We start from the raw sequence: 13,106 nt of genomic DNA on the forward strand, positions 1-13,106 counted from the left end.
TTAAGTTAGTCCATTAATTTTATGGGCTTTTGAGCCCATAAAAGTTATTGGGCCAGTCTTTGGGCTTTTGGGCCCATTGGGCCAGTTTAAGTTGTTTTTGGGTCTAGAATATTTTTATGGGCTTTAAATTATTTAATTGGGCTTAGAATAATTTTTATTGGGCTTAAGTATGTTATTGGGCCAGTTTCAGTGTTAATGGGCCAGATTTAAGTAAATGGGCTTGAGTGTTAGGGCCAGCAGTCCAGGACCATCCATGAGAAAATTGCATGTGTCCTGATTATATATTTAATTATTTTCATGCATTGAAGTTATGTTAATATTTATATGTTAGTAAGAAATTTAAATTAAATATATATGAAGGACACACATTTTAATTAAGTACATGCATTCATGAAATAATTTTATGCATAATTAAATGTTTAAGGTTGAGTAATAATAAAATATTTTATGTTGGAAGTTGAAGTAGTGTGACAATTTAAGGGGGATTCGTCCCCATATGTGACCTATTGAAGGGCAGTTTACTGCCAATTTAAGAGGTGATTCGTCACCGCCACGTACGTTGGTTTCCACGCTGATCAGTATTTAATGTATGATTTAAGGTTACACTACGGATACAACCATGCGATGTTAGAAAATAATTGCTCAACAATGTTTATGTATTATGTTATTTAAGTTAAGTTAAGTTATGTTATGTTATGAAATTTTCAAGCATTCTCATTCATGTATATGTATGTATTAGTATTTAATTGTTTTAAATTATTTTAAACCCTTGTTATGTTAGCATGTTGGGCCTCTAGGCTCACTACACTGGTATGGTGCAGGTGAGTACGTTGAGGATGAGGTTGTACCCACCGGAGGCGAGGATGTATGAGCGGGCATGCAGTGACCCCGTGACCGTGATAGATGTCTGAGTCACATGCATGTTTTATTTATGTCAGCATGTTACATTTTATATTATTTTTTTTTCAGTGGTTGTGAGTTTTGAATATTTTATTGAATATTGTCAGTGCATGCAAATTTTAATCATTTTATTTATGCAGTATTTTTAATTAAATGTTTGACTCAGATATTTATTTTATTTTAAAGAATGCATTTTTATTTAAGTATTTAATCGTTTATTTATTTATTTATTTTTAAATCTTTTTATTCTGTGCATATATGTATGGGCATATATGTACATATTTTATTTAGTAAGTATATATATATATAAAAAAAATTTCCGCATATTTATTTATTAATTATAGAGTTAGGGTCGTTTCAGTTGGTATCAGAGCACGGTCCTCGGAGGGGTCATTACTGCTATGCGAGCTCAGAAATCCACGCTACCGGTCTGTAAGTTTTAAGTGTTTATAGCATGATTTAATTCTTTGGATTTAAGTTAGTATTACTTTTAAACAACTTAGTTATGCATGACGATTTACGTAAAGAAATATGTGGTGGTGCAGAATGCCTCCGAGACCAGTTAACAGACGTGGGGGACCTCCACCTCCGCAGAACCCTATTGCAGCATTGGAGCAGGCCAATGCAAATATGATGGCAGGGATTACTGCTCTGTTAGAGCAGCAGGCTACTCGTCCCAGGTTGTCCCACGAGGAGGACGTTGCTGAGAGGTTCCAGAAGAAGGGACCCAAGGAGTTTGTTGGTACCACCGATCCTTTGGTGGCGGAGGGATGGATTCGCTCTCTGGAGTCCATCTTTGCTTATATGGGGATCACAGACACCGACAGGGTGAACTGTGTGACGTACATGCTGCGGGGTGATGCAGCGCTCTGGTGGGAGGGTGCAGCCAGGGGAGTTCACTTTCCTACACTGGCCTGGGCAGAGTTTAGGCGTATCTTTTACGCCAAGTACTTCACTGAGGATGTGCGCAGTCGCATGATCCGAGAGTTTATGAGTCTCCGTCAGGGGGACAAGACAGTGGTTGAGTATGTGAGACAGTTCAAGAGAGGCTGTCACTTTGTGCCTCTGATTTCAGATAGTCCACCAGAGAAGTTGAGGCAGTTTGTGGAGGGTTTGAGGGCGGATATCAAGCATGATGTTCGCATGGCAGACGTTCTTACTTATGAGTCTGCAGTCAGTAGAGCCTTGCGTTCCGAGGAGGGTCGGAGAGAGATTCAGAGAGAGCAGCAGGGGAAGAGGCAGTTTCAGGCTGGGTATCAGCGACCATCTTCGCAGCCTCCTGCGAAGAAGCAGTATACAGGGATGGCTAAGGGCCCGAATCCACAGCAGAGACCACAGCAACAGAGGCCGCAGTAGCAGAGGGGCGGGGCCCCTAATGCCATAGCTTATCCTACTTGCCCGAAGTGCCAGAAGATGCATTCGGGACCTTGTCTATTGGGAGCAGGAGTTTGCTACCACTGTAGGGAGCCAGGGCATCAGATAGCTAACTGCCCGAGGAAGAAGAACACCGCTGGTAGGGTGTTTGTGATGCAGGCCGAGGAGGTAGATCCAGACACCTCCTTGATCACTGGTATATCTTATCCCTAGCATTTTAATAATTTTCCTTTGGTTAAAAATTTCGTCTTTAATTTGGAATTTGTTGTTATTTGGGTTATTTAACTGCATGTTAGAATAGGAAGCATGTTTTACTTGTGATTAGAATTAAGAATTTGTAGTGACTCGTTGGGGAAAAATTTAGTAGTGGTATGAAACTGTTGGGAATTTTCTGCGTGCAGGGAGAATTCTAGTTGGAGGCAACTCCACGTTTGCGTTGCTAGATTCAGGGGCTACGCATTCGTTTATCTCCCTGGAGTTTATCAGGCGGGTAGGCATCACACCTGAGATTAGTGACAATGGGTATGATGTTACTATGCCGTCAGGGCAGATTATTTCTACCTCGAAGGTTATTCGAGGACTGGAGTTGGAGCTGCAGGGACACTCCATTCGAGCAGATGTAGTAGTTTTGCCTTTGAGTGGATTCGATTTGATTTTGGGCATGGACTGGTTGACAGTCAATGGAGCTTCGATTGATTTTCGTCGGAGATCAGTGTCAGTGAGACCTACAGTAGGCGACCCGTTCACTTTTCATGCATCTCAGAGCAGTGATATTCCTCAGGTGATATCTCATATTCAGGCGAGGAAGTTGTTGAGACGGGGTTGCCAGGGGTTTCTAGCGAGTATTGTCACGACTTCAGAGCCATCTAGCAGATCATTATCAGAGATAGAGGTGGTTCGTGACTTTCCGGATGTCTTTCCGGAGGATGTTGCCGGAATTCCACCAGTGAGAGAGGTGGAGTTCAGCATCGACTTAGTGCCAAACACCATGCCTATCTCTAAGGCACCTTACAGACTTGCTCCTACCGAGATGAAAGAGTTGAAGGAGCAGATTCAGGAGTTGTTAGAGAAAGGCTTTGTTCGTCCTAGCTTTTCTCCATGGGGGGCTCCGGTGTTATTTGTGAAGAAGAAGGATGACAGTATGAGACTGTGCATCGATTATCGAGAGCTCAATAGGGTCACAGTGAAGAACAAGTATCCACTGCCGAGGATAGAGGATTTATTTGACCAGTTGCAGGGAGCTTCAGTGTTCTCCAAGATCGATCTGCGATCTGGATATCATCAGTTGCGTGTCAGAGATGCAGATGTGTCCAAGACTGCTTTCAGGACACGATATGGGCATTACGAGTTCTTAGTGATGCCATTTGGGATGACCAATGCTCCAGCGGTTTTCATGGATCTCATGAACCGAGTCTTTCATCCGTATCTAGATCAGTTCATCATAGTCTTTATTGATGATATTTTGATCTATTCTAGGAGCATCGAGGAGCATAGACAGCATCTTCAGACAGCCTTGCAGACTTTGAGGGAGCATCGGTTGTATGCCAAGTTCAGCAAGTGCGAGTTTTGACTTGAGCAGGTGGCATTTCTTGGCCACATTATTTCGAGAGATGGGATTGCAGTTGATCAGTCTAAGGTTGAGGCAGTGCAGAATTGGGGTATTCCGAAGAATGCTTCAGAGATTCGCAGTTTCTTGGGTTTGGTAGGATATTATAGGAAGTTCATCAAGGGTTTTTCCTCTATTGCAGTACCCTTGACTTCCTTGACCAAGAAGAATGCGAAGTTTATCTGGAGTTCAGACTGTCAGAGGAGCTTCGATCAGCTAAAGAAAGCACTCACTACTGCACCAGTGTTAGCGATGACAGTACCACACGAGGAGTTAGTGGTGTACACCGACGCGTCTAAACTAGGTTTAGGCGCAGTGCTTATGCAGTGTGGTAAGGTTATTGCGTATGCGTCGAGGCAGCTGAAGATTCATGAGCAGAATTATCCGACGCATGACTTGGAGTTGGAAGCAGTGGTTTTTGCTTTGAAAATCTGGAGGCACTATCTGTATGGCGAGAAGTGCAAGATTTTCACAGACCACAAGAGTCTCAAGTACTTCTTCACACAGAAGGAGTTGAACATGAGACAGCGCAGATGGTTGGAGTTGGTGAAGGACTATGATTGTGACATTAGCTACCATCCGGGTAAAGCTAATGTAGTGGCTGATGCTTTGAGTCGGAAGTCGTCAGTGGTATCATGTTTGACCGTACAGTTACCACTACAGAGCGAGATTCAGAGATTTGGCTTGGAGTGTTATCCGAGTGGTCGTGCACCGAGCTTGTCAGTGTTGACGGTGCAGCCAGTTCTGCGAGATCGGATTAGGGAGGGACAGTCTACTGATGAGGAGTTGCAGCGATGGAGACAGAGAGATGAGGCTAGAGGTAATCTCTTGTATATAGTGGAGGATGGTATCGTTCAGTATCGTGGGAGGATGTGGGTACCAAACGTCGATCAGTTGAGAGCTGATATTTTAGCAGAAGCTCACACATCTCCGTACTCCATTCACCCCGGAAGTACGAAGATGTACAAAGATTTGCAGCTATTGTATTGGTGGCCCGGGATGAAGAGTGACATCGGGAGAGTGGTGTCAGAGTGCTTGACTTGTCAGCAAGTCAAGGCAGAGCATCAGCGTCCAGCAGGACTTCTTAGACCTCTTCCTATTCCGGAATGGAAATGGAAGAATATTACGATGGACTTTGTGATTGGCTTACCGAGGAGTGCCAGAGGTTGCACAGCGATTTGGGTGATTGTGGATAGACTCACCAGTCAGCTCATTTTTTGCCGGTGAGTACTACTTATACTTTGACACAGTATGCAGAGCTTTACATCAGAGAGATTGTTAGACTGCATGGCATACCAGTGTCTATTGTGTCAGACAGAGATCCGAGGTTCACATCTACGTTTTGGAAGAGTCTGCACACAGCTTTGGGGACGAGGCTTTTGTTCAGTACAGCATTTCATCCCCAGACAGATGGTCAGTCTGAGAGGGTGATCCAGGTTCTCGAGGATCTTCTGAGAGCTTGTGTCATTGATTTTCGTGGCTCTTGGGAGACTAGATTGCCATTAGTGGAGTTTACCTATAACAACAGTTTTCAGTCGTCTATAGGTATGGCTCCTTATGCAGTATTGTATGGGAGGAGATGCAGATCTCCTGTGCATTGGGATGAGGTTGGTGAGCGGATTTTACTGGGTCCTGAGATTGTGCAGCAGACAGTTGACATAGTGACTCAGATTCGAGATCGGATGAGGACAGCTCAGAGTCGGCAGAAGAGTTATGCAGATGCCAGACGACGAGATTTGGAGTTCGCTGTAGGTGATCACGTATTCCTGAAGGTGTCACCTATGAAGGGAGTAGTACGTTTTGGCCGGAGAGGCAAGCTTAATCCGAGGTATATAGGGCCATTCGAGATCTTGGAGAGAGTTGGCACGTTGGCCTACCGTTTAGCTCTACCTCCAGGGCTAGCGGCAGTGCACAACGTTTTCCATGTATCTATGCTTCGGAGATATGTCTCCAACCCGTCGCATGTGTTGGATTTCGAGCCCTTACAGTTGCCACCAGATCTAGTGTATGAGGAGAGGCCAGTGCGGATCTTGGCTAGGGAGGAGCGGAGGCTTAGGACGCGGGTCATACCGATGGTCAGAGTCCAGTGGCTGAATCACTCAGAGGAGGAAGCTACTTGGGAGACCGAGGCAAACATGAGGACTCGCTACCCGGAGTTGTTCGGGTAAGTACTTTAAATTTCGAGGACGAAATTCAATTTAAGGGGGGGAGAATTGTAACACCCGGTATTTTTAAATACGTAAATCCGCATGCATAATTAGGATATTTAATTATTTAAATTTTAGATTTATGGGTTAAATGATTATGTGAATTATTTGTGCATGATTTAATTTATTTTTAAGCATTTAACCCATAATTAGTGATTTTTTTATGATTTTTAGTATTTTAATTATTTTATCGCGTTGACGGGACCGTGGACGGACGAGATGACAACTTTCCACCCAAATTATTTTATGAGCCTTTTTAGAGCCCTAAAATATTATTTTGAGTTTTATTATCTCAAAATTTTAAGTATTTAATTTTATATAATTTTAGGAGTCCATTTTATTCAAAATTAGCCAAAATATTGACTTTTTAGTATTTTTAAAATTTCCTTAATTTAATATTTCGGGATTTTTATTTTAGTATCAGATTTTTTTAAGTATTAGTTGGAGCTTTTAAGTTATATATTTTAGTATTAAAACCATTATTAATATTTAATTATCCTAAAACCCATTTTAATTAAAAATTTAAAACCCCAAAACCTAATCTACCCAAACCACCCGATCACTCACCTTATTCAGCCGTCACTCCATCTCCTCCATCTTCATCTTCTTCATCTAGCAATCCTCGAGAACTCCATAGCTCGGTTTTGAAGGGGTGTTCATCGTTCGTCGTCCCGGGAAACGTTCTACGCAATTCGTTCTTTGAATTCATCGGTGAAAGGCATGATTCTTTCCCTTCTTTTTCGTGCCATATCTGTTTTATGCGTGTGTGTGGGTGAACATCAGAGTTTTATTTAAAATTTTTCAGAAAACAAATCGATGTTTGTTGTAGGCGCACGGCTTTGATTGTTTTGATGGACATGCTCACGTTTTTTTTTATTCCTCCATGCATGGTATGACTGCTGGTAGGGTTTCAGAAGGCGTGGTGCGTGGCCTGGACTCAAGTGGCTCGAGTGGTTCAAGCCAAATGAGCCCAGGAAACCACCATGTGCAGATCGGCCCCTTAGTTGACAGATTAGGGTTTAGCGGAAGGGGTGAGTGTGCGGTCATGCAGGGCAGGTAGGGGTCTGGTGGGTGCATAGGTTAGGACCGGCAGGACCCTGTGAAGGTCCTGCCGGCGGCGACCGGCCAGTGGGGGCCGGGCTGGAGCGGCAGCAGCCCTGGAAGGGCTGCTGCACGCAGCCGAGGGCAGCAGGGGGGAGGAAGCTTCGGGTTGTCGGGTTTTAGGGTTCAGCAGGGTCCGGGTCGGGTTGTGGGGCTTGGGTCGGGTCAGTAGGTTAGTGGGTCGAGTTAAGTTGGTCCGGGTCCGGGTTTGGTGGGCCGGGCTCGAGTCTTTTTAATTTTAAAGTATTTTATGAATTAATTGGTTTTTGGGCCAATTAATTTGAAATAAAATTATTTGGGCTCCCAAATAATTTTATTTGGATTTTTAAAATTTTAATTAAGTTAGTCCATTAATTTTATGGGCTTTTGAGCCCATAAAAGTTATTGGGCCAGTCTTTGGGCTTTTGGGCCCATTGGGCCAGTTTAAGTTGTTTTTGGGTCTAGAATGTTTTTATGGGCTTTAAATTATTTAATTGGGCTTAGAATAATTTTTATTGGGCTTAAGTATGTTATTGGGCCAGTTTTAGTGTTAATGGGCCAGATTTAAGTAAATGGGCTTGAGTGTTAGGGTCAGCAGTCCAGGACCATCCATGAGAAAATTGCATGTGTCCTGATTATATATTTAATTATTTTCATGCATTGAAGTTATTTTAATATTTATATGTTAGTAAGAAATTTAAATTAAATATATATGAAGGACACACATTTTAATTAAGTACATGCATTCATGAAATAATTTTATGCATAATTAAATGTTTAAGGTTGAGTAATAATAAAATATTTTATGTTGGAAGTTGAAGTAGTGTGACAATTTAAGGGGGATTCGTCCCCATATGTGACCTATTGAAGGGCAGTTTACTGCCAATTTAAGAGGTGATTCGTCACCGCCACGTACGTTGGTTTCCACGCTGATCAGTATTTAATGTATGATTTAAGGTTACACTACGGATACAACCATGCGATGTTAGAAAATAATTGCTCAACAATGTTTATGTATTATGTTATTTAAGTTAAGTTAAGTTATGTTATGTTATGAAATTTTCAAGCATGCTCATTCATGTATATGTATGTATTAGTATTTAATTGTTTTAAATTATTTTAAACCCTTGTTATGTTAGCATGTTGGGCCTCTAGGCTCACTACACTGATATGGTGCAGGTGAGTACGTTGAGGATGAGGTTGTACCCACCGGAGGCGAGGATGTATGAGCGGGCATGCAGTGACCCCGTGACCGTGATAGATGTCTGAGTCACATGCTTGTTTTATTTATGTCAGCATGTTACATTTTATATTATTTTTTTTCAGTGGTTGTGAGTTTTGAATATTTTATTGAATATTGTCAGTGCATGCAAATTTTAATCATTTTATTTATGCAGTATTTTTAATTAAATGTTTGACTCAGATATTTATTTTATTTTAAAGAATGCATTTTTATTTAAGTATTTAATCGTTTATTTATTTATTTATTTTTAAATCTTTTTATTCTGTGCATATATGTATGGGCATATATGTACATATTTTATTTAGTAAGTATATATATAAAAAAAAAAATTCCGCATATTTATTTATTAATTATAGAGTTAGGGTCGTTTCAGTTGTTATTTCATAATGATAAAATTTTGACATTTTATTCACTCTTTTATATAGGTATATAGATATAGATTATCTTTGTATATATTATCTAAAAATAGTACGACTCACATATACTAATTGATAGATCTCAATCATTGAATTCGTATTAAAACAATATCTGTACATGCACGTATGATATATCTCACTTACTCATGATACTCCATTAAACTCACAGCTGATATTCTTTGTCTACACTCTACTATGTGAATTGTGATGATTATTAATACTAGTATTCCGTTGCACGTGTTGCGTGCTTGCACATTTCGTTTTTTTTTAAAAATACAATAAATAATAAATTGTAACATTTAAAAATAATAAAACAATAAATAATAAATTGTAAAATTAAAAAATAATAAAAATATAACGTTTTTCTAAACAAATATTCACAAGAAATATATATATCTTATAAAGTGAGTGTCATATTTGTAAATAAAATAATATCTAAGTGCACAAAGTGAACTTTTAATGGCTAGAAAAGAAAAAACTGTATAAAATGACTATTTTGCCCAATAATTTTGGTTTTATTAAAAATTAAGTTAGGAGATAATGATAATTTCAAATCAAGTTTCACCAATTAATTGAAATTTTGTTAATTAGAGGGACTCTACTTTAATAATATAGTAAGATAATGGTCACTATTATTTTGTCGACGCACCAAACTTAGTCTATGTTAGAAATTGACTTGGACCTAAATCTGATCAAAAGCTAGCTCAAGAGGGGAGGTTTGCCCTTGTCTATATAAAGGGCTCCCAAGTTATTTAGTCAACCGATGTGGGACACAAATAAGACACCAACACACCCATAAATGAAACGACAAATAAGACGCCAACACACCCAGAAATGAAACGATTGAAGCGTGAAGATATTAACGGGTGGCCAACTATGGGACGAGTGAGGCCAATAACTATGAGTCGTCCAACATATAACGGTGGAACTTGGGCTTTGATACCATGTTAGAAATTTACTTGGACCTAATTCACCTCAAAAGCTAGCTTAAGATGGGAGGTTTGCCCTTGTCTATATAAAAAGCTCCCAGATTATTTAGCCAACCGATGTGGGATACAAATAAGATACCAACAGTCTATATGGTTTTTTGTCATCTAATTAGTTATATGAGTTTTTAGCGCAATAATTTGGTTTTGTGTTTTGCTGTTTTAGTTTGGTTTTTGAGAGAGATAGCGCCGAGTGACGTATCTGGCATTATTTCAATATTTAGGAAAATATTGGGTCAAAAGTGAAAAAAAAAATCGGGTTTAACAATAAAATTCAATTTCTAATTAATCGGATGAACCTATAGAGGACCAATTTTGTTTTTGTTGTTTTTTTTCTTGTTTTCTATTGTGGAATCTATGGGACTATATATGGTTGGGCATTCGGATCAAACTAGTATAGGAATCTTATCATTTTTCTTTTTTTGTGCAAACATAAAATAGGCGAGGCAAGGATTAAAGAGTTTTGAAGAATGGTAAGTAGGATGTTTGAGTACTTGAGTCATCCCACCTTTTTAGTTCATATAACACCACCAATTGATACCTTTGTATATAATTGTACTAAATGGTTGCGTGTTCGGAGTCGATCATTATGCAATGACATTTGCATCTTATTCGTCTATGTTTTACGAAATTATGAACTTGAATGATTATAAAAATCCATCACAACCCGATAAAAATAATTTCAAATATATTTTTATAACCCATGTAACATATATAGCTAGGGACACCACATATTACTGATAGTGTCTGATGGGATCCTATTGGGTATGACATGTGATACAAAATGTCCATATATCATGCATACCCCATCTTTCATTAATAATTGAACCTAGCTAGCTCCTAAATTATTCATCCACACTTTCCAGGAACCTTCTTCACACACCCCCCCCCCCCACCCCTCACCCCTCACCCCACTACCCATCCACACTTGTATCTATCTACCTATATATACATATGTATACTATTTTCCCCGTAGAATAATTTCAATATATTGAAAATTGTAATATTGACCAGTACCCCCAAAAGCATATATTTCACCTAACTTCAATTCCCACAAGATCACATAAAAATAAATTTAAAAAAAAAAGTATTATATTTCTTACCAAGAATATATATATATAATCCAATATCAAATGGCAGGCATGCTACCTGGAGTGGAAGCTGCAAGAAGAAGAAAATGCCACCAGAGCTCCGAATCACTCCCGTCGAACACCGCCTACGGTGGCTTCTCCACTAGGCGCTCCGCTCTTACTTCAGCCTCTTTCTTGGTACGTACTAATAATCATCGGACAATCTATATATATTACACATGCATATATGATATTATATATCAATATTTATATATGTTGAATGTGTTTAATTAATTTCTTCTTTCTTGGAATATAATATTATATATTTAAACTGCAGCGGAATCCGGCGAAGCAGGCATTGTTCGATGAGAGCAAGCTCGGCGCCGAAGCGAGGGAGGCGAAGAAGAGGTTGGATGCGAGGCTGCAGCAGCATCCATGGAAGTCCCAAAGCAAAAGGTTGGTGGAGACGGTAATTTCAATGAATTATTTTATTAGTATTATATTAATATTATTATTTCTTTAAATTGGCTCCAATTATTTAAGTTTTGTAGTCAGCATCATTTTATTGCATGATAAATTAAATAAATAAATACAAAAAAAAATAACGAAATAGTCATTATAACACGTAATCTTGGCTATAAAATAAAATTGGAGTGTATGGATTGCTGATAGGTGTTTGATTTTTAATTTGGAAAAATATCAGTTTAATCAGTTCAACGTCGATTGTTTTCATCTGGAAATTGATTAAATCGAAGCCATCGGAATTTTAGAATTTTGATTTGTTTTACAATTTTTATGTTGGCATATATAGGATCTTAACATTAATAGCGAGACTAATGATTCTTAAAACAAATCAATTTGATTACGATTTAATTTAGCTTAGTCTTCAATAACTCACATGTTTGTTTTCAAGAGAGATGCTTGTACGAACATCTCATACAAATAGGAAAATATTTCTCTTGAAGTAACATAGAATAACCCGGTAATGTTAAGAGCACTTTTAATTACCTGTAATTTTACATTCGGATGTAGATACAAAAAATCTTAAGCAAGGGACGAAAATAATAAATTTTTAAAATTTATGATTGTGAAATTATATTTGTACGTGTATAATATATACAAATATATTAAAGGTATCATTAAAAATTTTAGTGGAAAGCGACCGTGTCACCCAATTTCTTTTGCGCAACTATTGGTCATAACCATCTTCCTAATATTAAATCAGTGGAAAGTGCCTTTGCTTTTTAATTATTTTTATATGGGTCAAATTCAATTATAGACCTTGGGTTAATGGTGTTTATTGAATCTACAATGGTCTATAAAATATCCCCGTAATAGTTGAAGTTAATTTCATGATATAAAGTCATTAATCCGATTTTTTTTTATGTAATTTATAAACTTTTTTTTTTTTTTTACTTGTGGACGATTTCAGATCACCGAGTGAACAAGAGAATAATTTGGCGAAAGAAGAGACTAGAACGATTTCGAAAAAATTAAAATGGTTAAAAATAAAGTGGAAATCAAGTGAAGAAGAAGAAGAATGTGCGGTATGTTTGGAGCAAGTGAAGGGAGAGGGAGAGAGCATAATGCATTTGCCTTGTGCACATAAGTTTCACACCAAGTGTTTGGTGCCATGGTTGGAGACCAATGCAAATTGCCCTTGTTGTAGAATGGACATTCCTTAATAAACTACTTCTTATGTTCCATTAGTGATAATAATTAGGCCATTTGTGAGATGCTTTAAATTTTTAAATAAATATGTTTAATTGCATATAATAAAATTATTATATAGAGATTTTTAGGAATCAATTAAAAAAATTGAGCTAAAAGTGATGATTACGTTGTTAGAATAAAAAAAATTAGAGTAATAATATTTTAAAGAAGGATGTGAAATGACTCTATATGTTACATATGATCATATCCATATGGTGCAGCGCACAAATTGTGTGTTTAATATAATATAATATAATGTTGGGGTAGAGGTGTCAATTCAGTGAGTTCGGATTGGTTGAAGCAAAATCACGTATTATAAAAAATTTATCAACCCAAACTCTATCTTATTTTTTTATATGTAACAGTATTCTTTTATTCTTTACAAAATAGTTAAATAAAATAACAATATTTTAATTTAAAATACATAATAATAGAACCTCACCTGAATATGCTAATTATGTTTCGTTTAAATATTTAAATTTAAGAATCTAATTGTTTAAACTATTAATTA

General features: G+C 38.0%; 1 protein-coding gene across 1 annotated transcript; it reads left to right on the plus strand.

The window, feature by feature from the left end:
- Positions 1-10,808: 10,808 nt before the first annotated feature.
- On the plus strand, positions 10,809-12,618 carry LOC140892734 (uncharacterized). Its single transcript, XM_073301706.1, has 3 exons — positions 10,809-11,080; positions 11,220-11,338; positions 12,315-12,618. The coding sequence occupies exons 1-3, from the start codon at positions 10,946-10,948 to the stop codon at positions 12,565-12,567; spliced, it is 507 nt and encodes a 168-aa protein (XP_073157807.1). The 5' UTR covers positions 10,809-10,945; the 3' UTR covers positions 12,568-12,618.
- The last annotated feature ends 488 nt before the right edge of the window (positions 12,619-13,106 follow it).

This window comes from Henckelia pumila, chromosome 3 (assembly GCF_033568475.1).
Source record: "Henckelia pumila isolate YLH828 chromosome 3, ASM3356847v2, whole genome shotgun sequence".
Classification (NCBI taxonomy): domain Eukaryota; kingdom Viridiplantae; phylum Streptophyta; class Magnoliopsida; order Lamiales; family Gesneriaceae; genus Henckelia; species Henckelia pumila.